The sequence below is a fragment of the Chelonus insularis genome, unplaced genomic scaffold (assembly GCF_013357705.1).
Source record: "Chelonus insularis isolate UGA/USDA-ARS -01 unplaced genomic scaffold, ASM1335770v1 contig_338_pilon, whole genome shotgun sequence".
Classification (NCBI taxonomy): Eukaryota; Metazoa; Arthropoda; class Insecta; order Hymenoptera; family Braconidae; genus Chelonus; species Chelonus insularis.
Genome location: NW_023276504.1, coordinates 268950 through 294391, shown reverse-complemented (window position 1 = coordinate 294391; position 25442 = coordinate 268950). Strand labels below are relative to the sequence as shown.

General features: G+C 32.5%; 7 protein-coding genes across 7 annotated transcripts; 4 read left to right on the top strand and 3 right to left on the bottom strand.

The window, feature by feature from the left end:
- The first annotated feature begins 141 nt into the window (after positions 1–141).
- LOC118066242 (uncharacterized) lies at positions 142–1759 on the top strand. Its single transcript, XM_035082127.1, has 2 exons — positions 142–1004; positions 1111–1759. The coding sequence occupies exons 1-2, from the start codon at positions 142–144 to the stop codon at positions 1757–1759; spliced, it is 1512 nt and encodes a 503-aa protein (XP_034938018.1).
- Positions 1760–5361: 3602 nt separating this feature from the next.
- Pop5 (POP5 ribonuclease P/MRP subunit) lies at positions 5362–6452 on the top strand. The gene is made up of 4 exons (XM_035082077.1): positions 5362–5706; positions 5779–5924; positions 5988–6157; positions 6234–6452. Exons 1-4 carry the CDS (start codon positions 5687–5689, stop codon positions 6348–6350), a joined length of 453 nt encoding a protein of 150 aa, XP_034937968.1. The 5' UTR covers positions 5362–5686; the 3' UTR covers positions 6351–6452.
- A 305-nt stretch (positions 6453–6757) lies between these two features.
- On the top strand, positions 6758–13767 carry corn (cornetto). Its single transcript, XM_035082063.1, has 5 exons — positions 6758–7110; positions 9587–9907; positions 10118–12771; positions 12841–12973; positions 13053–13767. The coding sequence occupies exons 1-5, from the start codon at positions 7015–7017 to the stop codon at positions 13071–13073; spliced, it is 3225 nt and encodes a 1074-aa protein (XP_034937954.1). The 5' UTR covers positions 6758–7014; the 3' UTR covers positions 13074–13767.
- LOC118066203 (uncharacterized) lies at positions 13584–15070 on the bottom strand. The gene is made up of 3 exons (XM_035082065.1): positions 14717–15070; positions 13773–14653; positions 13584–13715 (listed from the first exon to the last, which is right to left on the bottom strand). The coding sequence occupies exons 2-3, from the start codon at positions 14216–14218 to the stop codon at positions 13655–13657; spliced, it is 507 nt and encodes a 168-aa protein (XP_034937956.1). The 5' UTR covers positions 14219–14653; positions 14717–15070; the 3' UTR covers positions 13584–13654.
- Positions 15071–15447: 377 nt separating this feature from the next.
- Positions 15448–16859, bottom strand: LOC118066202 (uncharacterized). The gene is made up of 4 exons (XM_035082064.1): positions 16470–16859; positions 15970–16397; positions 15803–15894; positions 15448–15552 (listed from the first exon to the last, which is right to left on the bottom strand). Exons 1-3 carry the CDS (start codon positions 16647–16649, stop codon positions 15807–15809), a joined length of 696 nt encoding a protein of 231 aa, XP_034937955.1. The 5' UTR covers positions 16650–16859; the 3' UTR covers positions 15448–15552; positions 15803–15806.
- Positions 16860–17547: 688 nt separating this feature from the next.
- On the top strand, positions 17548–21597 carry pkaap (A-kinase anchoring protein pkaap). The gene is made up of 10 exons (XM_035082129.1): positions 17548–17862; positions 17986–18736; positions 18825–18948; positions 19496–19629; positions 19697–19847; positions 19922–20039; positions 20114–20291; positions 20455–20528; positions 20609–20661; positions 20850–21597. The coding sequence occupies exons 1-10, from the start codon at positions 17835–17837 to the stop codon at positions 20937–20939; spliced, it is 1701 nt and encodes a 566-aa protein (XP_034938020.1). The 5' UTR covers positions 17548–17834; the 3' UTR covers positions 20940–21597.
- A 191-nt stretch (positions 21598–21788) lies between these two features.
- Positions 21789–23677, bottom strand: LOC118066246 (G-protein coupled receptor 143-like). Its single transcript, XM_035082130.1, has 7 exons — positions 23642–23677; positions 23359–23532; positions 23186–23297; positions 22897–22991; positions 22653–22831; positions 22253–22580; positions 21789–22163 (listed from the first exon to the last, which is right to left on the bottom strand). Exons 2-7 carry the CDS (start codon positions 23506–23508, stop codon positions 21942–21944), a joined length of 1086 nt encoding a protein of 361 aa, XP_034938021.1. The 5' UTR covers positions 23509–23532; positions 23642–23677; the 3' UTR covers positions 21789–21941.
- Between the last annotated feature and the right edge of the window lie 1765 nt (positions 23678–25442).

Sequence of the window (25442 nt, the reverse complement as noted above, 5' to 3'; positions counted from 1 at the left end):
TTTAGAAGTAAATGATAAACCTATATTGGCTTTGGAAGTGGCTCGAATATTGTTTAGAGCAGGAATTAAATATGACCAACTTGCTCCCATTTCTAAGCGGGTCTGGGAAGTTACTTTTCAGTCTCGAGATGCTGCCAACCAATGTTGAGGAATAAGTTTTTGCAAGAATGGGGCTACAACGCTTTTGTTCCCTTCTGGAAAGTTTTCAGGAAAGGTGTGATTAAAGACATTCCTATAGATTTTGAGCCAGAATTAATTACCACAGAACTCAATAATGGCAACCCAGGCTTAAATGTTGTAGAATCAGTTCGTTTGAAAAGAAGAGTCAAAGAAAGGGGTAACGTTACATGGGAGGACACCACTTCAGTGCAGGTAACGATGCGCATTAAAGAAATACCGAACGCAGTTTACTTTTGGAAAACGAGAATTGGTTTAAGTCCATTCATCCCAGCAGTCAGGAAGTGTTACAGGTGTGGCAAGGTTGGTCACTCAATAAAGTTTTGCAAGGAGGAGGAGAAGTGTCTCAGGTGCGGTAATAACAAGCATGATGAAGAAAATGGCTGCATGCTTAAATGCATCAACTGTAAAGGTTCACATTTTTCCTTGGACAGTAAGTGCCCGAAACTTCGGGAACTTTATGAGATCAGTCGCATCATTGCAGAAAAGAATGTGTCATTCCCAACAGCAAGGGATTTGTATTTCAAAAGACATTTTAATGCTCAAGAAAACCTGAGGCCTTCGGTGGACTCTTTGAACTTTCCAGTCCTGGGAAATGAGAATAGGTTCCTGGTGCATAACATTAGAAGAGATGGATCGTATAGACAGGCGGTTAGTGGTAATATTGAAAGACCAAAGGCTGATGGTAAACAAGACTCAAGACAAAGTAATCTCCAAGGTGAAGGAATTCCAACAGAGCTGAACAGCGAGATTTGCAGTTTTTTACACGAACTTAAGAAAAAAGAAGATGGAGACTGTAGTGACAGGTTGTTCAGGCGACTTAAGGAGTTAGTATTCAAGATCCCAGACGTGGACAGGTTGATCTCTAGAGTGATGAGAACAATTGAGTTGCATTTTTTATCAAACAATGGCGAATAAAGCGAATACTTTCAGATTTTGTCAATGGAATTGCTGCAGCATTAAGAGAAAGTTACCTGAATTACAATATAGAGCTTCCAATTTTGATGTGATGTTACTCTCGGAGACCTGGTTAACGGATGATGACTCAATCTCGGTCAAGGGATTTGATGTGGTGCGTAGAGACAGGGTAGGGCGCCCTGGGGGTGGAGTTGCTATTCTGGTGAGAAATAATATTAAATATAAGAGAAAACATGGTTTGTATAATTGTAACAATAACATTGAGCTGTGTGCTATAGAATTATTTACGTGTGAAGGGCCTTTTCTAGTAGTCTCATGTTACAGGCCTCCGGATCGAAATATGACGAAGGACCAGTGGGTGCGCTTTTTGAACCAATTCAGTGGAAACTTCCTGGTCACAGGGGATTTCAATGCTCATCACCAGGTATGGGGAAGTGATGCGAACTCTATAGAAGGTACAAAATTATTTGAAGCTATCGAGGAGTCGGAGGTTGGGTTGCTGAATGGGGCAGTCAAGACCTTTTATTCGCGTCAATATCGAACAGAATCCGCTCTAGATCTATCGTTCGCAAGTTGTGGGTTGTTGTCGCTGTTTGAGTGGAAGGTTAGTAGGGATACGTGGGGCAGTGACCACTTCCCAATATTTATGACTTTGACAAGGTAGTTGAGAAAAAAGGAAGCAATCATGCTCCAAAAGGCTTTACAATAGTAAAACTGATTGGGGGCGGTTGGTCAGGGAACTCGAATTTCGGAGTAATGAAATTAGGTCAGTTGTCCAAAACGAGGATCTCGAGATTCAGGTCAAATATACGACGTTTACAGCAATTATAGAGGACTGTGTGAATGTGGCTACACCGGGAAGGGGTGGTAGTAGGAATCTAAATACAGGGAGCAGAGTTCATAAGGAGAAAGAGCGTAGAAAAGCTGCAATTTTCTGGAATAGCGAATGTGATAAGTTGGTAAGATTACGAGTTGCTGCCTTTCTTCGTTTTAAAAAGAATATCCTTCGGAGGAAAATTTCTTAAAATATAAACAGGCAGAGGCTAGGGCTAAGTCGGGGATCAGAAAGATAAAAAGGACTACTTCCGGTCCTTCTTAAATAGTATCAATAAGTTTACAAGTCCGTCGTACATATGGAAGAAGCTGAAAGCTTTGAAAAAAGGTTGGAATTCGTCGCATTGCTCGAACGAGTTTAGTGAAGAGGTAGTGGAGAGGGTGAAGGTTGGGATAGACTCTCTATGCCCATCCTGGGTAGCAAGAGGGGATCCGATGTTAGAAAATGTGGAAGGGGATGTATTTCTGGATTGCCTATCACGGTGGAAGAATTAGAGGTCGCAATTGAGAATTCGAGGACTAAATCTAGCCCGGGGTTGGACGGGATCGATTATTTGTTGATTCAATCGTTTCCTAAAGAAGTCAGAGGGGCCCTCTTGGAGTTATACAACTCAATTTTTGCTTCGGGAATCTTCCCAAACGAATGGCGCCAGTATTCAATTTTCTTCATTCCTAAGAGTCAAGGGAACGCTGTTCGGCCAATATCGTTGGCACCTTGCTTGTTAAAAATCTTGGAAAAAATTCTGAATCTTAGAATATCATGGTGGTTGGAATTTCATAATAAGTTCCCTGAAACGCAGTTTGGATTTCGAAGAAGTAAATCATGTTTGGATAATTTAGCTATACTGAACGCGGAGATTTTGAGAGCTTTTGACAAGAAGCAGTGTGTTGGTGCTCTTTTTTTGGACATTCGAAGCGCATATGATAATGTGCTCGGAGATGTGTTACTTAGTAGACTAATTAGTGTAGGATGGCCTAATTAATTTTGAAATTTGTGCATAACTTAGTGTCGGAGAGGGTAATATCAGTCAAATACGACACAATAGACTGTCATAGAAAGTCTTCAGAGGGTTACCTCAGGGTAGCGTACTGAGCCCAGTTTTGTACTCAGTTTACATGATGTCTTTAGAGTCTTGGATTGTGGAGGATTGCAAAATTCTTCAATTTGCAGATGATGTATGTATTTATGCAGTTGATAAAGATCCAAAAAAAGTGTTAAAAGCTGTATCGGAGTCGGTACATAAGATTATTCCTTTTTTAAATGACAGTGGACTTGAGTTGGCTCCAGAAAAGTGCCAGTTGATTGTTTTTAGCTCCGATCCTAAAATCGCGACTAAGTCTTGGTGTATAAAAATAAATAGAGAAAGAATTTGGTCTCAGCAAGTGATTAAATTTCTGGGCATTCTGTTTCACAGCTCGCTAAAATGGGATCACCAAGTCCAAGCTATTAGGTCAAAGTGCATTAATCCTATGGCAATTATAAACTATTTAAGGTTGACATGGACTGGGGCTGATCCTCCAACGTTGATTAAGGTGTATAAAAGCCTAGTTAGGTCCAGAATTGAATATGGTGCATTTCTGTTTGTGTCGCTCAAGAAATCCCTTCTGAAAGTATTAGATAGAATCCAAACAAAGCGTTGAGGTTAGCAATGGGGTATAGAAACTCAACTCCGCTGAATGTGATAGCTGCTGAGTCTAAAGAACCACCTTTGGAGTTTAGATTTAGGTATATGACTCATAATTTTCTAACTCGTTGTTTCTCAAACTCAAACCATAAAGTTATTGCTATCCTCAGTGAAATATCCGAACTCAGAGAGTGTCCTACCATGGTCTTTAGTACTGAAACTCCAGGGTTAGTACGTTGGTTTTCAGGAAATAGAACCAATAAGTCATCTGATCTCTAGTGATTCACGCCCTAACTGCTTTAAGTTTCCATTTCAATCGATGTTCGTTCCAGCCAAGGTACATTGGGAAGAAGGAAAGAAATTCAGGAAATTCATAAGTCCAAGCCTCTAAGTGTTGAAAGATCTTTTTGGAATTTATTCCGTGAAGAGTTTCGTGATGCCGTAGTAATTTTTACAGATGGTTCAAAGACGATAGGTAAAGAATTTGTAGGGTTCGCCTACTTAGAAGTCGCCACAAGCAGTGTGAGCCTGAACAGAACGGTTAAGTACGCTTCAATTTTCTCTGCTGAGGCCATGGCGATAATTGCAGCCTTGAAAAAATTTGCTAACACGGATTTAAATAAACTGGTTATATTTTCGGACTCTTTAAGTGTCCTGAAGGCGTTGGCCTCCATTAGATCCGCGGGTAAATTGAACGTGCTGATCGGTGAAATTAAACATTTAGTGTACAGTCTACAGGTAACTGGTAGGGTAGTAAAGTTTTTCTGGATTCCTGCACATGTAGGGATTTCTTATAATGAAAAAGTGGACTCAGCTGCGAAAGATAGCGTTATGAAGGGTCGCGACTCCCAGATTCTGCTCCCAAGCTCCGACTTCAAAGCCTTTTGGAAGGGAAAAATGCATAATGACTTTGTTAACTGGTGTAAATGTGAAGGGTTAAATAAAGGAAGATTCTACCACGAGAATTACTATTCAGAGAGCGCACTCCCATGGTTCGGTAAGTTCAATTAGCTAGGAAACCTCTGGTCTCCATTAATAGACTTAGATGCAATCACTCTAGTCTTAAAGAAAGTCTTGCTAGATTTAATATCATTCGATCTGCTATTTGTGAATGTGGCGAAGCCGAGGAAACAGCAAACCATGTTTTCTTTCAGTGTAGTAAGTACGAGGATATACGAGCATTGTTTTGCAAAGATTTAAGGAAACAAAAATCCTTTCCTCCGTACTGCATTGAATCTATGTTACATAGTATGGACCGAGGAGTCATCTTTGCGGTGGCCAGGTTTCTGAACAGTATTGAGTTAAGTATTTAAAGATAAGAGGTCTATTTTTTAAGGTAATCTGTAGAAACAGGAAGCAAAAGTGTCTATACAGTTATAGGTGTTACATTGAATAAGTTAAAAGGAAAAAAAGAAAAATGTATATTTGTTTGTCGTTTATTTTTATTTTCAGTTTTTGTTTTGTTTCTGGTTCAATCATATATAAAAAATGTTATATAATATTGGAAAAATTGTTATAGAAGGTGTTAAAGAAAAATTAAATCTAATTAAAGCTAAAACTTAATGTTAAGACCAAGTTAAGGATATTGCTGTACTGTGATAAAATGGTTAAAATAAGTACAAAGCTTTTGTAAATCGCGCCAGGAAATTTAGTATAGACCATACACTGTATAGTTCTAAGTAGCAATAGTCTGTTTTTAGGATGTAAGTATTCTTTGTAACATGGTTGGTTATCTGGGCTGAGCTTGGACTCGTGAGTGCCCCTACCTTTGTATCTCTTCCTTTTTTCCAATAGAGTCCCTTAAGACAGAGTCTGGCAAGACGACGCCATATTTCTCGAGTCCTGCCTAAATTCCTATAAGAACTTAAGGGACTCGAGTCCTGCCGGACTCTGTCTTGCCAGACTCAATCTTAAGAGACTTCACATTGGAGGAAATCTTCTGACTTGAGTTAACCTTGTATGTAAACAAACAAGACGACAATGAGATTAAAAAAGTCACGTAACTTCGGGTTTGTGTAAATCGGAGTAATGTTGTTTGAGGTATCACTGTACATCAGCAGCTTTTATAAACAGTATTTTTAAGTCTTAACTTATGATATAAATTATTCTGTGAATTAATTTATCATTTAAGAATGGTTAGGTTCAAAAATAGGTTAGTAATCAATTGTACAATATAATTCTAACATTTTTTTCTTTTTATTGTCTTTTTTAAATAATTTTTCAGATATTTTACTATTGAAATAATACCAAATAGTCAAAATGAAAAACCATTAACACTAAATTCCTCAGCATTATATAATGCTATAATAAAAAAAATTCAACAATTGTATGGCGATTTTGGAGTAGCTGCAATAAAATCTGGATTAAATGGTAAATATATAGAATTAAATTTTTTTACATAATTAAAACTAATTATTGAATGAATTTATCTAGCTAAATATTGCAATACTCATACAAAAATAGCCCTGATCAAAAGCAGACATGGACCTCATAAATTTTTGATAAATGCCTTTCCAAAGATTAATGACATCGATGGAAAGTATGTGGCTGTTAAAATATTGTATATTGGTGCAAGTCTAAAGCATTGTTTTTCATTTGTCAAAGTAAGTATAATGACACAGGTAATGAGTGTAATTTTTCAAAATTTTATATTGATTATGAATAAACTTTCTTCTTTAGAAATATCAAGAAAAACAATTGGAATTAATGTGGGCCACTTTGAAAAATGACAGTGAAAGGAAAAAAATGATTGAAGCATTTATGACCTTAACTCCTGCAACGAAAGACTTAAGATAATCGATCATTGTTATTGATCATATCATGAATAATCGTTAAAGATTGTAAATACTTTTCCTCATAATTTTTGTTTCATCATTAAACATTAATTTTAGTACAAAATACATATTTATAGTGATTAACTGTAATTAAATTTATTAACGATAGCTTTTCATGAATTTAATTTTTTATAGTGATCTCACGCAAAGTTATACATGATTAAAGTATGTAAACTGTTGCAAAAAATTTTTGCATGCTACAATAGTAAATAATTAACAATAAGAATAATAACTCAGTGAAAGTAAAGTGAAAAGGCGATTTTCGTCTCTTTCTCTATACATATTGCCATCGATGCATTCGAATCAACTGTCGGTATTCCTATTTGACCTTTAGGGCAGTTTGGTCGCTGGAATATTTTTCCCACAGGTCCGACTCCCTCTACCAGTTGTTAGGGAGCTTGTTAGGCGGGCAGTTAGGCTATCCAGTCACAACGTTAGTGTGTTTCATTCTTACCGCTCAGTTGTTTTTTACTATCTGATCTAGTGTTTCATGTTCAAGTATCGTGTTATAAAAACATCACATACATATTATTTTTTCATGTAGACGTTCATATTGAAATTTTGACATTAAGTGAAAAGCTTAAACAGCATCGAAGGAATTTTTAGACGAAAAGCGTCAAAGGCGAATGTGTTCTGCGATTCTATGCGAGACGAGGTGGAGCCAAGATCCAGAGGGATCACCGATGTCTTCCTGCGACTCAGTGGCATTACAGCCAATTCAGGTAATTTATAGACCATTTTGCACTGCTATTATTAATATTATATGAATAAAAATATTGAAGGTAAATTACAAATTATTTTTGATTAAATTTTATATTTTTATGCAAAAAAAAGGTGGTGATGGTTATCGATCCGCTTTGAGACAGTTGGATTTTGCATGCGGTTACGTATAAAATACGCTTTAGTACCATGAGAAAGTTAGATTGGATTGTGTTTGTATATTCATGTATTTCTATACGTAACAGAATTTTTTTTTTATGTTATTTATTATACTTTATTTATTACCTTAATTTTTTTTCTTAGGTATACTCACAACTCATCAAATATTTACATTTATCGTGTACCATTGACATGCAAATAACTAATTTTTCTTTGACAATTGATTCAATTCATTTGGCAAATAAGTAGAGTACCTTATAGCACAATTAAACCAGTTGAAAATTCTTAAGTTAAAGAGTTGTTAGAGTGAGAATTTGAGAAGAATGAAATGAAACAAAAATAAAATTCGCAAATTGACCTCCCGTGATAATTTCCGGCCCATCTGGCATCAGATCTTCTTCGTCTCTTGCCGATCTCCTGGAATTCAGTATGACAACCTCGAAACGGAGCATAATCTTAACATGAACACATCCAAAGCATCTGTCCTTTAGTATATTCGCTGGTTAAGTGTCCGCGATAGAATGCAGTCCGCGTGGAGCGCGTGCCATCCACCCGGGGCCAAGGGATATATTTACTCTCAGTATGTCTCGTTAATTTCCTTTTCAACAGACACACATATAACCGTCTACGTTCCACAGTAATCAACAATAAAGCCTTTTTCCAGAGCCATGGTAACTGTTTATTGACATTAAATACTAATACGGCGTTAATACTTGTATGTAGACTTACACTTTCGCAGCCTTCTTATTTATTAATAGCTTTCTTTTTTTATAGAAATGTAAGAAGAATGAGCAGATCGAGTGTCTCATATAATCATAGATACCAAGCCAAATCTAATAATCAATCAGGTGTATAAATGAATTTTTGAGGACTCCATTTCAATTTCTGGCACGTTTTCATTTTAACGATCTTCTCTGAACATTTGGCTGGTTGATTATTTAATTTTTTATTACATTTAACATCATTATCTGGCTGATTATCAGATTTGCTGATATTTTTTATCATTTCTAAAGTTTTCGGTGACTCCAAAAGTACTTTACTACAATCTCCATGACATTTAATATTACCTAAGTTATTGGTAATTTTCAAAACATTACCATCGCCAATGATTTTTATATCTCTATAATTATTAATAATAGTTAATTGATGACCATCTATAATTATCTCGAATTGACGATAATTAAAGTTTATTTTTGAAGTAAATTCCTTATTATCAACACCCACAGACTTCTCAAGAAGTTTTTTTGATGAATTAGAATTAACTTTTACATTTTTTAATCTTGTGATATTAAAATCTTTATGTTTACTGTTAGATTCCATTGTTGAATTATTTTATAGCTTTCCCACAAATAAGCTAGATATCAAAAATTGTTATATTGGACTTCTTTAAGCTATTTGAGGGCCTTGTGTTCCCTTCAACACTTATTGACTTTAAATAAGTGTTTCCTGAGTCTTAACAGTTGCTTTAATGATTCCATAATCGGCAACTCACGTTCATTTAAAGTCACAACCTCACGAGGACGTTTCTCGCTGACCAATGAGTTTCAATAAACTCGGTTATTCCCCTGTCTCTTTGAATCCGAGACGTCAGTTTCTCTCTAGTTAATCACATCGTATTATCTCCCACTCTTATATTTTTTTTCTTCTCTTCTTTTACTTTTATATTTAATCTTTTACGTCATGTGTATTACTGATCAAAATGATACACTTACTTTCTCTCTGTCGTTTTTATAATTTCATAAGCTAACTTGTTAATATTCAATTATCTTAATCAATTGAACAAATCTAAATAATTACTAGTTCCATTAAATCTAGATTAATAGGAATAAATTAATAAATATTAGATTAGAATTTTCGAATATGATAAAATATGTTCTATCACACTTATTGAAATTATTTATTTTTAATTATTAACTGTCATAATAAAGTCATTAAACCGTGTATTTAATATCAGCTTAATCATAGTTTGTTGAAATGAATGTAGATACATCCTATTGTATGATAAGTAATCAACATGATTTGTTTGAAAGCAAGGAAGTGGGCACGAGGCATACAGCTGTTAAACGATAATTTAACCGTACTGACTATCGTGGGAAGTCCCGATATGAAGTGATGGTAACAAAGACTAGTTCACATGTAGATGATCTTTAATAGAACGAGATAATTGGACGTTAAAAGCAAAATCAAATTATTACAGAAAATTGTCTGCCATTCCTTCATTATCTCTAATAATTCATCATCTGCTCTATTTCCGGGCTAAAATAGACTCATGTTAAGGCCAAATAAACTTTAATAATTAACGATTGATTTGTTTTTTAGAATACGACAGAAGGACGAGATGTGACGATTAATAATTTAGAAAATGGAGTGGACAGTGTCCTTGATGATAATATTAAAAAGCCGGAGAATTTGCCAATACCACCTCAATACGTCACTCGGCAGGACTCTGGCGTACCTGAAGATCTTTCATCACCATGCGTAAATGCGCCAATTCAAAGTGACGAAGATAATCCTGATGATACTATCAACAGCGATTGCAATGTCACGGTTATTCATATCTCAGAAACTTTAGCTGAAAGTAAAGATAACAAAGATGGTAGTGACAGTGGCGTTGAAGGCTGTACTGCAGAAACTGTTCAGGTATAATGAATATATTTATTTTAATTCAATATATAATCTTCAGAAAATATGTAAAAGTCAATAAAGAACATTTTTAAGCATCATCAAAATTATTATTTTGTACTAAACAAGTCATTTTAAAATTAATGTAGGCTTGATAAAATTATTCAATAATTTATTTTCTATTTTTATCACATACATAAATAATACATAAATAATTTAATTTAACAGACGAATGGCTACGCAGGTAGTTGCAATGGATTAGATGAAGTGAGCTGTGACTCAAGCTTAGTAAGCTGTTGTTCTGTATATGAAGACACATGTACAACACTTCCTGACGATTTGGGACTTAATTTGGGCGGAGGAAGTGGCAATGAAGGTAATGGATCATCACGAAATCTTCCACAAGGCAATGGCGAAGCTACAAGTGAAGGAGGAAGTGAAAGTTCTTCTATAGCAGGAAGTACTAGTGCAAAAATGATTTGGACAACTCCAAAAAGAGCACAAACAAGTGCAGGAGCTTTTTCATCAAGTAAAAAGAAAGTTATTAAAGTAGAAACACCGAAAACATCTAGAGGAAGACCATCTTTACCTGCAGATGCATCTCATCGACTTCCATCAAATACCAGGTCGAAGTCTCGCACTCCAGCAACTAGAACACCTTCTTCTAAACCTCAAACGTCTGTTAAAGATAAGACTAAGCCAAGAGAAAAGTCTGTTACTCGAGCAAATAGCGTTGAAAATTCCAGAGAGTCCAATACAAAACTCTGGAATACTCAAGGAACTGTTAAAAGTCGCACGAGAAGTCGACCAATTCCAGATTCGTTGACATTATCAGGAACATCAGCATTGGCTAAAGAAATTGACAAAGATTTAGCACAAAGGGGTCGAGGAACTATTTCCAGTTTATCCCGATGTCCTTCATCAGCATCTCAAAAACGTACCACACCAAGCTCAACTCCTTCTGAAGAATGTCGAAAATCATTATCTACTCCAAAAATAAATAAGACATTGACTCGCTCAATACAGGATACTAAAAAGTCCAATGAAATTAAAAACATGGAAAATAAAACATTAGATACTTATGCAACAATGCCAAGAAGAAATAAAGGTAGAATGAGTATTGCTAAGCCGGAAGAATTAAGAAAAACATTGTCGAGAGATGAAAGTATTACAAGAACTGATAAGTCAAAAAAACGAGTTAACTCACGAGAATCTACACTAGTTCATCAAAAAAGTCTGTCACATTGTGGTGCCAAAACAAAGTATCCTGAGAGAACTCTTATATATCATGAAACAAGCGTTCAGACTGGTTTAACTGGGCAGGATATTGAACATGTTTTAGCAGGTTTACCGACTAAAATTTATGGACCAGACGTTCCTGATAGAATTGAAAACTATTGTCAAACAGAAGCTATTTATGTTTCTGAAGAAACGTTAAAGAGTGTTCAAGATAAAGTAAAAAAGTTCGAAGCAGAAATAGCAAGTTTACAGCAAGAAAAAGAAAAATTAGAAACTAAATTAATAACAACTGAACAACTTTTGACTGAAGAGCGTGCAGATCATATGTTTGCCAAACAAGAATTGCGAAATAACGCTGAGAGAATTCTTGCTATTCTCGGTACTCCAGCTTCAGAACATTCTGAAGGCAGTGATAGTCTTTTAGAGCTTGAATCACACTTCCAAGAATCTGGTCAAGTTGTTGCTAATCAGCAGGTAGAAATTGCAGATCTTCAATCACTCTGTAGAATTCTTAATCGTGATTTGGAGAAAAGTTTAGCTGCACAAAAAGCACTTTTACAGCATCAACAAGAAGTTGAAGCAGAAACAATGGAACTTCAAGAATTTTTACAATTAGAAAAAACAGCCATGGCTGAAGCTATGAAAGAAGTTGAAGCAGATTTGAAAGAGAAAGAGGAAAAATTGGCCCATATAACTGAAGAATTGGAAACAAAAACAGAAGAATGTAAACATTTAGTTCGAATCAGTGAACAGAGGCGCCAAGAAAATTTATCTTTAGAAATGAAATTAAATACTATCGAACGTAAAAGCAGAGAACTACTATTAACACAAGGAGCTGCTGTTTCTGGAGCTGCCGTTGCACTTTCAGGGCTTGGATCTCGATTAGAAGCACTTGTGGAGCAACTTGTTAAATCTTATAATATTTCTGAAAAAGATCTAGAAGATGTTGTGTACCATAATGAAGCTTACAGTAGAAGTAATAGTAGTGGTGAATCTAGTCCAATAAGTTCCAAGCAGCATAGTTTTAAAGATTTCTCACCAAGTCCTAAACAAAATTCTTTTGTCTCTGCTGTTATTGGTGCTATTAGAAATGCTGCAACACATCCATTCGTTCTTCGACCCACAACAAAAAAATCTACAGAAGCATCTAAGCAACAATTATTTAAAGAATTAAGTATGGAGTCATCAGCAGATCTTCTTGATTTTGAAACAGAGCCTTGTCTTATGATGGAAAGTGTTCTAGAAGATGTGCCCCTGCCTGACACTTACTCAAGAAACATGGTGTCAAGTAGTGATTCTCTTAGACGAGCTTTAAGTGTGCCAGAGCCTATAACTGACGATCCTTCTACTTTATGTAGAAATGATGAATGTTCTAGTCTTACAAATTTAACTCAAGCCATTTTGAACCGACGAAGAGTTGAAGAAAACGAAGATTTAGAAGATGATGACGAATGTGAGTCCATTAGTGAATCTGAAACTACTGGACACACTGATGTAACGGTTCCAACTGCTGATTATTGTACAGCTGTCAATCTTGTTGATCAAGTTATTGATGTTGATAATTTTGTGACTAAACTTCTTAAAGTATTGAGAATCATTCAGTTGGATAATGACACTTGTATTCGAGAACTACGGGATGAAAAGTAAACATTTTATCTTATTTATTCAGCAATATATATGAAAATTATTTTTAATACATTTAAAATTTTTAGATGTGAGTTAGAGGGAAAACTAGCAGTTGAAGTCAAAGAATTGATTGAATTTAAAAAAAATACACACAATGATTTGAATTCACAGTGTCATAATGATAAAAGTAATTCCAATAATTGCAGGCCAATAAAAGAGGTAAAAAAATTATCTAGTTATTATTTGTAAAAATATCATGAAAATTTTACAACAATTGATAATACTCTTAATTTTCTAGAATGAAATTATTTCTTCCTAAACAACGAGGAATGTTCAATTAATCCGCAATCAAAATGGTTCAGCAGTTCCCGTCCTCTGAAGCATTTGTTTACATAGAATTCTAGTCTATTATTATATTTCCTTGGACAATCGACGCTAAGCTTAAATGATCTCTTGGATTCCTAAGTTGATTACGGCTTAAAAATACGCTTACCTTTGCACTTCTTAAGATAAGTTATTCTATTTGGCTGGATCGAAAAAAGAAAAAAATTTGCTTTTTTTACCATTAAACTTTTTTTTATTATATCAATTAATTAACTTAAAAATTAATAGAACTTAGACAGATGATTAGATAAATTGTAATATAGATTTAATTCTCCAGACTTTAAGGTAATCTTAAAAGTCCCGAGTTATATTATTCTGCCAGTAATTGTACAGATATTTAGATCTTAGGGATTTTTTTACTATGAAATGCATGAATATAAAAAGAGAAAATAATATAAATTAATGAAATTGAGATGCTTACAAACATCTGTCTGTATTTTAATTTTCGAATGAATAAATATCATTTTAATAAGATGATGAATTAGTTTGTTGATCATCAAATGCCAAGATGAATATTTACTGTGGTGCAATTTTTCTCAGGAATGGAGCCAAAAGATTTATTAATCTCAATTTAGGCCTAAAAAAAAAATAAAAAGTAATAAATGTTTCTTAATCAACTCAATAATTAACTTACTTGTACATTGATTTTTTGATTGAAGTTTCAGGTTTTTGTTCATTAGAAGGTTTATCTTCTATGGGTTTGAGTGTTGAAAATTCTGATGGGTCTGGTCTAGGTTCAGGTTTTTCTTGAGAAGTAGATCCTAGTCCCGAAAATAAATCATTATTTATTCCACCAGCGAGAAGAAGTCCTTCTACAGGAGCAACAACTAAAACTAAACCATCCACGTGAATGCGATAATTTTCTGTGCCGTTTTGTCTTTGATCGTAAGTGTCTTCTTTTAATATTGCTGGAGTTTCAGAACTATTAGGAGTGTCCATAGCAAGAGATGGACCGTCATCATCAGATGTTCTATGTTCCACTCGTAAAAATGAAGCTGGTCCAGCACTCACTATGCTCGAAAGTGTCAACGTCACAGTGAAAACTGTTTTAAAGACCCTCATATTGATTATAAATACCATTGTAAGTTAACGAAGAAACAGTCTTACTTGTCACAACGTTGTCAAAGGACTACGAAAGATGAAGACCGTGCTATCCTGTTTCCACGGGTCTTGTCCCCACTCTCTTCTTACCTTCGGTCACTTCCGATCGCTGCACTCAAACATTTAGGTTCAAAGACCTGCCGTGAACTTGAAATTTTTAAAGAATCACGCAATATGTACTTAAACATTTTTATTTTTAATTTTACATGCTAAATAAACAGCATAGTTGCATGATATACAATTAAATTATGCATATAACAAATTTTATCATTTAATCGTTCAGATTACTTTCTAATCGACACATCCCATACTGGTCACGAAAAGCTCCAGGACCACAATTTTCTATACCATTTCCAAGAAGTCGAAGCTCATCATGTCGTTCAAGGTTTTCAGTAGAATTGAAAATCTCGAGAGCTTGAAATTTCATGAATATTTTTAAGGAATAAAAATATGTTGTAACTATTTATTGCGTATTACCTTTATACTCTAATTCTGCAAAAGTTGACCATTTGAGGATATTAATAAACACAAAAAAAACCATTAGTAGCTTCATAATAATTATTATTTAATAGATTATTGGAGAATATATAAATTATTGATGTTCAATGTTATTTCGAATATTTTTACTTAGTCGAATAGACGTATAATTCGAATGTTCTAATACATGACAACTTATCAAACTACATAATGTAAACTATAAAATTTTTATAGCAAATTCATGAAAATCAACCACGATAAATTCTTGATAATCACTAGCTATTAAACGAACATACATTTTTAAGTTTATTTTGGCTGATAGTACATATCAAATATAAGAGATATTATAACATGAAAAACAATAAAAGTTAGATTTAATAAAAGAAAGTTAATTTTCAAATGCTGAGATGGATTGACAAATTCCAAAGCGATCTCGACGTCTTCCTGGTCCGCAGTTTTCAATAGCATCTCCAATAAGTTTCAATTCATCTGTATGCTGAATGTCTTCTCCATTTACTTTATTACTAGGATCAGAGTGTGTAATATCTTGATCATCAATGGATTGACTCAATATCTCTTTGCTGGACGTCATTTCTGAATTATCTTTCTTATCTTCTTTAGCAACGCTCTTCAGTAGATTTCTTTTGAAGTCAAAGGCCTCAGCTAATACACCAGGAAATGAAAGCTCGACGCTATTGGATCCTGAAGATGGATCGGCAGGACCACTTGATGGTGCGATGATAATAAGAAAGTTTTCTAGTTTTGCATGGACGTTTACTTTTCCATCTTGACGTTGATCGTACTTCGTAGGGGCTGATAATGAAACTTCAAAGATGCTGAAGAGCACAGAAAACACGATTAAGAACTGCATGATGACGTGATCAAGGAGCAAAGACGACTGAGCACATATGAGAAAAGTATCAGGGTTAAGATCCGTTACTCTTGAGATTGCAAGAAAGAGAGAGAAAGACGATGAGGTCAAGGTCCGCGATGATCAAGGCTATTAAGTAAGCCAAGCATTTCAAGATAGTACTTAAAAATTTGCATGTGTTTAAAATCTTTATCTACCAAATTTTTATTAATTACCACTTTAAACACTTGTAGATATCCAAGATGCTACACGGAGATCTTTACTAGTACCCTCTTGATTCATTTTTGGAGCTAATTTTACTGCCAACCTGTTGAAATAATGATCACATTATTTTCATCTTCATGACAATTAATCATTCGAGTTAAAAAACATAGATACTTACGGAAAGAATGCTAATCTTCGTCGTAGAACTTTTTTACAACGTCCTTTGTCTAAGATGTATCCTGAAGGACATCGTTTGGTGGGAGGTTTTGAAGATTGCTCATTACGGTCTATTGCTAAGAGATCAGCATTGGTAGATTTTGAAAATGTTTGACTGCTTGTGGCTGTAGATGCTTCAGTTGATGATGCATCAGAAGATGAAAATGGTGATGGCAATGTTGTCGAAGGAATTTCAGCACTCGAAGAAACAGGCGATTTAGTAGATGGTGAAGAAAATGATAATGATGATGATGATGATGATGAAGATGACGAAGGTGGAATAGTTGGCCAAGTAACCCATGGTTTTACAGTAGAAGAATGTGAAGAAGTTGTTGGCTTGGTGATTGGTTTGATGGTGAAGTCAGAATAATCATATGAATAATTATAATCCTGCAAAAGATATACCATGATAGATAAATTTCAATTTTTCAATAAATTTTTTTTATAAAGGTAAGCTCGTACCAGATCATAATCCAACAAATCACCATCTACCAAAGCAACAATTTGAACATCTTTGAAATGTACATCTACGTTTAGATCGCCTGTTTGACGCTGATCATAATGAGCAGGAGAACTTTCAGATTGACTTAGAAGGAAGAATCCAATCAGTAATGGAAAAAACAACTTCCTGGTACTGTACATGATCAATGTAAACTTGCTACTTGAAACTTGATAATAACTGGAACGAATTTATTGTAGAAAAGTCTTAGCTGCTTCTTTCCACCACTGAGTGAGAGTGACTGTCATGAAGGAGAAAGAAGAGGCAATATTGTTAGCTATTTCTGCCAGAGAACCGGTATTTTTGCTCTTCTCCTGAGGTCACTACGTGGCTCGAACGAATAAAGACGCACAGATTCATCGAGGTATTGGTCGATCGACCGGACATTGGCCTTATACTCCTGTACATTGATCTTTTTAGATGTCGATGCTTCATGATATGCAAATTATAAAAAATTGTAAAAAACGTATGTTTATCTCTTTTTTTGTCTATTATTCCAGTTTCTATTGCATTATAAATCATAAAACATAAGTACTTAGTAGATAATGTTTTTCAAAGCAAAATAATAATTTGCATGATTGCAAAAAAAATCGATCAATGTTAGATCAAATCCATTCATTTAGAAAAATGAAACATTGATTACAAAAAATTATTATTACTATTATTGAACTTTTTTTAACGTCAATTAATGTAACTAGATTAATCTTTTTCTTGAAAAATTCTGCAATATTTCATTTTTAATTAATTTCATATTTTTCGTTTAAAAAAAATTATTTTTTATGTTTAATCGTTTTTTTCAGAGTGTTCTGATTCAATTATTTTATTATCTATAATATAATAATAAAGTTGAATGTAAAATATCAGCTTGAAAGCTAAAAAAGTTCTAAAATAAATAAGACTAATTTCTTGAGCTCTTACATAAAATGATTTCATTACAATAAACTTGTATAAAAAAGGATTAAAATAAAAACAAATGGCGGTTTGATTTGAATAATCGATTGTTGTCTCGAATGTTTCGAGAGAGTCGAATATCGATATATGTTGCATGAGAGAAAAAAATAGAGTTCTTGTGCAATGAAATGTATGACAGTTGATTGTAAAAATGTTGCCAAAATACATAAATCTTTTTTGTTGCACGTAATTGAATTAAAAAAATAAATATCAAGGTTCTAATAATATTATTTTTATTAAAATATTATAGAATAACTAATTTAAATTCTGTTTATAAAACAAGAATTACAAAAGATTCATCTTGTTGCGTGGATACGTCAGAGAAGTTAGACTTGACATGTATACAGCTTTGTGTACAATGGTTTTACTTGTGATTAATGATGTTACAATTTTTTAAGAGATCAGGTAACTAGATTACTCATTTATTTTACATTCCATAATAATATTTGATTGTCTTAAAATAAATAACATTTGTACATAACCTAAATCACGCGTTAATCCGTCCAAATAATTAAATCAAATACACAGGCACAAGAAACAGAACAAAATCTCAAAGCTCTCCTGCCAAATCTACGAGCTCTGATAAGTCTGGTGGAAGTGATGCTTTGGTAGTTGGTTGTTCTCTATCTCGATCTATACCACCTCGGAGTCTTGAGGAAGAAGAAGAAGAAGATGACGAAGATATTCGGGATAGCTTAAAAGTCGAAATTTCATCAGCCCGTTCAAGGCTATCTAAAACACTATCAGAAATTTTAGCTGATAAGGAAGCTCTAGGCTATTTTATTCAATTTATGGAGAGCCGTGGAAAGTTAGCTCTTATAAAATTTTGGATGGAAGTAGAATGTGTTAAAGAAGCTTCGAATGAATATAATGATTTAATTAATATCAATATCAATGAGAATACATCGGATCTATTCAAATCCGATAGTAATGACAATAGTTTTCAGGAAGAAATGAAAATAAATGGTAATAAAGATGAAGTGAACAATCTAAAGTCTGTAAATATGAATGATTCAAAAATGAATATAAAAGAACCAAAGATTAGTCGGTTATCTAATTGCAAAAGTATAAGTGAAGAGCCAGGAGAAATATCAAGTGTGATTCAAGATGCTTTGAGACTCTGTAAAAAATACATTGTTAAAGATACGTTAAAAATAAATGAAATTACTCCGGCTTTTAAAGCAGAAATAGAAGAAGCTTTTACTAATCAGAACACTGTGGCTTTGATCAAAAATTTATTAATAACACAGAAAATAGTTTATAAAGTTTTAGAAGAAGAGTGAGTGAATAATTGGTATTAGATACTTATGTGAGACTAAGTGATTCAATTACTCAAGAATTGGTCTTCATTCAATTAATTATTTCAGATACATCGATGACTTCCTACGAAGCGAATTTCATTGTAAGCATCAGATTGATGTTTTAACAAGTGGTGATGTAAAACTGGCAGATATTCTTTTCAACGAAACTGCATTTTTCTATTTTATGGAGGTAAATATACTGAATAAACTCAGTTATATTGACTACTTCGTTATCATTTATTCTACGAAGTAGACGATATGACTGAAGTCACAAGTAATCGTTATCTAGTCATAAATATTATTCTTCTAAGAATAAAATGGCTCTGAAATTATAAAATAATTTTATTAGAATAAAATAGTTTTGTTTTTTAAAACATGAAGCTTCAACGAATACATAGATTAAAAAAAATCTTATATAAAATAAATTTAATAATAAATAAAAGCATTGAATTCCATGCATAAATATTTTGAAATAATGGTTATTAGATAGAATAATTAAATGCCACGTAAAAGTTATTGTAAAGAATTATTTTATCTTATCAATGCATCAATAGCAACTAATGACATTGAGTTCATAATCATTATTATTAATTTCCAAAACTTCAAAGCAATTAAAGTTATAATATCACTGACACACAAACACGTGAAGAACATTTTATAAAAAAAAAATTAATTAAACTATTATATATTGAAAATTATAAATACACAAATTTATTAAAAAAAATTAAAACTCTTAGTTTATAGAACTAGAAAATAAAAGAGAATTACTAGACTTTTGGATGTCTGTGGTAAATTATAAGCAGAATTTCTTAGAAAAAAGGGATACTGACCCAGCGGAAGCTCAAGCTGATGCTTTAATAATATATGAAAGGTAACAAATATTACAATTATGAGAAAAAAAATGTCATACTTATCTTAATAATGATCTTATTTTCCAGATTTTTTTCTTTACAAGCAACGATGCCGCTTGGTTTTACTGATAAAATACGATTTGAAGTTGAACAGAATATTTGTCGTGAAGGAGGAAATGGTCCTGAGTCCGATTGCTTCGACAAACCGAGCATCATTGTATATAACTTTTTGAGTAAAGTGAGTTTTGCTTAATGTAATATAAATGTGTGGATATATCCATGAAATTCTTATCAATTTTTTTATCATTCTAGCACTATCTACCTGCCTTCTTATCTTCCCAATTATATTACAAATACTTATCAGAATTAATAAGCACAGTTCAAAGTGGTGCTTGTGCGTCACAATCTCATCAACGGTTAAAGAGAGCAGGTAAATTTATTTTTGTAATAATTGTATCATTAAAACCTACAAGTGCTTCATTCGTGTATATTTTCTTTATTTAGGATCAGATTGTAGTAGTGAAGTGAGTATTTTCAGTATGAGTACTCATGATACTTCACAAACAAGTAATCATGAAGACGGAAATCGATCATCACGAGATACTACCATTAATGGGAGCATGAATATTGACACTAGGCAACTTTATGATCCTGATTCATTGTGGAAACGCAACAAATACAAGTATGAATAATTATTTAATCAAGTATTTAAATCATTTTTAAAATTATCACCATAATCTTAATGAATTTTTATTATAATATTATGCAATAAAAAAGACTCATAGCTAATTCATCTACAAGGTTATCAATAAATCAAATAATTTTTATAATACTTATTCTTACAGCCTGAGTGTTGGTTACGTTGATAATATGGGGAGGTTTGTCACAGAAATTGAGCCAGATCCTCGCCGTAAATACGGTAAGATAATTTTTTATTTAATGTTTAAAAATTATCAATTGTTCTTGAACTAAATAATAAAAACTAATAATTATCCTCAGAATCCCGGTTATCAAAAGCAGTAAGAAGGCTTATACATTTAGAAGAAGATAAGGTGAGTATTAAAAGAAATTATTTATTAATAACTTTTATGAGTATGCGTTTTGTTTTGTTTTTTTTTTGTAAAAATTTTATTCGAAAAAAGTTGTCACTATACATTCAATCAGTTCAGAACAAAGGATAAAAAATTTCTTAAACATGATTATGTAATCAGAAATGATATAATTATGATTGAATTGATAGGCAAAAGAAGAACTCGCTTGGAAAATAGCTGAAATGATAATTCGAGAAATAACATCTTTGACTCTTGGGGTACCAGAACTTCCGCCTTAATATTGTCTTTCAAGATAACAGCTGCCGTACGTTATAAAAACAAAAATCGAGAACAGTCTCGTGCCAAAATTATCTCTACAATGAATTTATTATTACATTTTCTAAAGTTTCACAGCAGAATTGCTTTTACTTAAGTGAGATTATTTTAAAGTATTATTTTTTAAATCTACTAAGAACTCCAAGCTATTTTACGTTATTTCAATAATTTAGTATTAGCATAATATTAATCAGATAATCAAATGATAGTTATAACTTATGTGCGGCATTATAATGACTAATTTTACCAAATTAATCATAAACAGATTTTGTTTTGGTTAAAACCATGACAATTTTTATTAAAATCTTCCTGAATTTATCAAATTTTACAAACCTCTTGACCTTGATAATAATTTCTGTATTCACTTTTTACCCCTTTTTACATACATCGATTTTTGTTACTAAACTTTTAAAGATGTAAATATCATTATTTTGAGCGATGATAAGTGTATTTCGTCAATTTCGTAACGAAAATAGTTTGTATACAAATTGATGATAAAGCTGGTGTATGAATGAGTCTTTTATTTAATGAAAATATATCAAGATACTATTTTTTAAAAAATCATAATGTTTAGAATATAAAAACTTCGAAGGTGCTAAAATTATTTTGAAATATAATTACATTATAAACTTTGCAACTAATATTTTTTGCAAAAACTAAAAATAATTGATAAAAAATTACGTTTTATTAATAATATTTGTATGAATTATAATATCGTGTGATTGAGTACTATACTGTATATAAATATAGAATAATGAAAACAATGATGGTTTATGTACCTGTATAAAATTATAATACAGAACGAAATAAAAATAATAGAAAAATTTGAATGAATAATGGATCTATGAAAAATACAATAAAAAATATAAATTTGTTATATTTAAACAATTTTAAAGCGTTGCCTTCTTATATATACTAATTTGATAAAAAATATTTTGTGATTTATGTTTAAAATATCACAGTTTTTAAATTGATGAAGAACCATTGATACTTGTGTGGGGTGTATAATATTCGTAATGTGGAGTTAATAATGGTGTGACTTCATCCATTTCATTACTAGAATTATTTGTCGAATTTCCTCTTCTAAATCTCCACAATTTTTTACACCAAAATGCAAATTTTTCTTTTCGGTTCCATCTCTGATACACTAGAGCATTAAAAAACGCCTGAAGAGGATTTGTAACGGCCTGAAAGATATATTTCAACATTTCAATTATTTAGATGGTATAGTTTTTCATTATTTTTGGATACTTAATGTAATTTGTTAATGATGTACCATTATATACCATAAAGTAATAATAACTTTCACTGGCAAATGAAACCATAACGTCCACAATAAAATTCCATTGATTAAATTAGGAATCCAACAAATGTAATACACAAGATTCGTTAAAGCAAACTTCACTTTAATTGTTTGAACGAGTTTTCTTTCTCTGCCAGTCACTTGAGCAAGACTACAAGTCACCGCATTTTGTAGATCTTTCGTTGAGGCGAGATATAATAAAGGATTCACAATCATAACAGCTGTTAGAAGAACATACGTAGCACAATAATTAGGAAGAATCCGGAAAATTGCTAGGTTCATTGACACTGACTCATGACAGCTAAAATTATGTCATCAGAGTAATTTTTTAATTAATCAATTTAGAAATATGCTAACAGATATATGAACTTACTTTGCATCTGGAATATAAAGAATAGCCAAACCAAATGTCGTAAGAATTGCCGGACAAGCCCAAGCAGCTGCATGATACCAGATTGGTTTTCCTGTTTTTTCTCCTAGAAGAAGTCTCATATCAATAGCATAGCAAAGGGTCCATATCCATGTGGACATATAAAAGTATTGTATCCAAGCCTGAAAAACTTAACTATGGTGACATTTCCTTCTGATTCTTAATAAAATAATATTTCTTGACTTACCGATGAAATTGTACAAAAAACTACACTCTTAGTATCTGTTTCGGTTGGGATTATTGTTTTATTATTTATCCAAAGTGCAGATCTGATAAATACTCCTATAATAACATATTTTTTTTTATCATTCATTGCTGCTAAATATTTTAATCAGTTTATTTAGATTAATGCTTAAAAATATCCTCGAACTTTATTGTATTTTGTTAACGTTATTTATAAACGCCATTAACCTAATTTTATCGCTAATTGAGTTGTTTTCAATTACTTGAAATATTTAAAATTTGTTTATGAATACCTAACGATGCAAATAAGTCAGAAATTGCAAGCCAAATAATAATTTGACGTCCACGAGAAGATGAAAAACTTTGCCAACGATGTTGATGTGATGCTTCTTCTCTTGGCAGAATCTAAAATTCAACATCACCAAATCATTCATTTGAACCAATATATTTAAAATTGTTGAAATACCTGATAAACCGCTCCAAATATTCCCATGGCAGATGAAAACATACAAACAGTATTATAAACATCTGTATTGAATTCTTGCATAATAATTACTCCCATATCAGTGTTATTCGTATGCCGACAACAAAAAGTTTGAATTGTTGGATCTGCCATTGTTCTTTGGCTCTCACTTTTAGACTAGAAAGACCTTGTCACAATCAATTTTATGTCGTACTCACGATAATTTTTAAGAAAAAAGATAATAATGCATCAATAGATAAGACTTAGAGCTTATCTCAATATTTACCACAGACGTGTATCTTATAAACTAAGTCTCTTACGGTCTATTGATAGATTATTTTCGAACACAAACTAACGGCCAATATGAGATTAATTGTATGTATGAAAGCATCTTTGCTTCTGAGGTACATTTACATTAAAACATACGTATGCATTAACGCGTGGTAAACTAAACCGGACTCACAAGATCATCATCTTACCTTGAAGCCTTACAAGATCATGATCGATTGAGGGGAAAAGGTATAGGTCAACGTTTTACTAATGAAGATGGTGAATAATTTTTTTTATTATTAATCAATTATATATTTGCAACATACAATCAAATAACATTGTTACATTTATTTTAATTATTACTTTCACAAAATATTAATTAATGTTACATTTATTACAAGATTTGATAATTAATCATATACAAATGAGGTTATTTTCCTTTAATAACTAGTAAAAAAAAAGTATTAGTAATTAATATAACATTCCTATGATGAAAAGTGATCTTTAAGATGCAGGAAGTGTGTAATTAAAGCCTCGGAGAAAATGTGATAAAATATTTAACACGTGAACGACTGGCAATCGCAGGTAAACAACTGACAAAGACTTTTATTTCCAGAAGTATTCAGTATGTAGTCGTGGGAAAGCTGTTAGGCAACGAATCTCCATTTCCCTTTTGAATCTTGACGTTTACATGGGTTAGGATGAGCCGTTGGAGCAATAATAATATTTCTTTTAGTCCTGCGTTTTGGTTTATTTTCCTCCATTCCACAAGTTTGATCGACTTCGTCCTTCTTCGAATTTGATTCCGGATTTTTTTGTGGAGTATCACATTCACTTTCTTTCAAACTTTGCTCTATAGGAATTACCTCCATGTCTGAGGTTTTTTAGGTCGTGGCTAGCCGTTAAATACTGATGGGATAATTCTTTAATTGTCAGAAATGTAAATACTTGACTCACATTTATCTTATCATTGGGCGATGCGCTTGGTTAAAAATCATTGGTAGAACGTAGAAATCACGTATCTATTTGATATTAGCAGTGTTAGATCTAAACTCTTCAGCAGCTTGAAATAAACTGACGCTTCTGCTTTTTAAATCGTGGTATTCACAAAATATATAATCGATATCACCTTGAAATATATATTACAACATTTTGGTTTTGCCTATTTCTAAATTTTCTTTGAGTAATGAATTTACAGTATTCATTATATTGTCAACCAATTAGCTGAAGATTTAATTGTTTCCTATCCAAGTGTAGTAGGCACAGAATGTTAAGAATTTTTTATTTACCTTACATAGATCTTGGATATATCAATATTCTACTCATTATACTACGTTCTGAAGTCGTTTTAGGCTGTAGTCGGAACATTTTCAATGATACTTCAATTTGGTTTCTTGATGGATTGGAATTCATCAACGTACCCTGGTTGATTTCCTCGGACGCTATGGATTGTCCAGTTACAAATATGGCAAATAATACAATTATTAACAATGAAAAAACGATGTGATATTGACGTTTGGAGTACATTTCGTCAAATGAAAATATGTATTAACAAATTTCACTCAATTTTAAAGATGATTTGTGAACTGATCATTCTCAAGGTTTTTTTCTGTCATTTTATAGGTAATGCTGAAATTACTTTATTTATACAAATGGTTCTCTCATATAATATAATGTTAAGTATTCATATATTTGAATTTGATTAATTGGATATTTTTGAAAAACATCTGCCAAAAGTTCTAGTTAGTATGACATAAAAGGATTATTTTAATTACAACACTGATGAGATAATTCATTTTAATTTTTGATGAAGAATG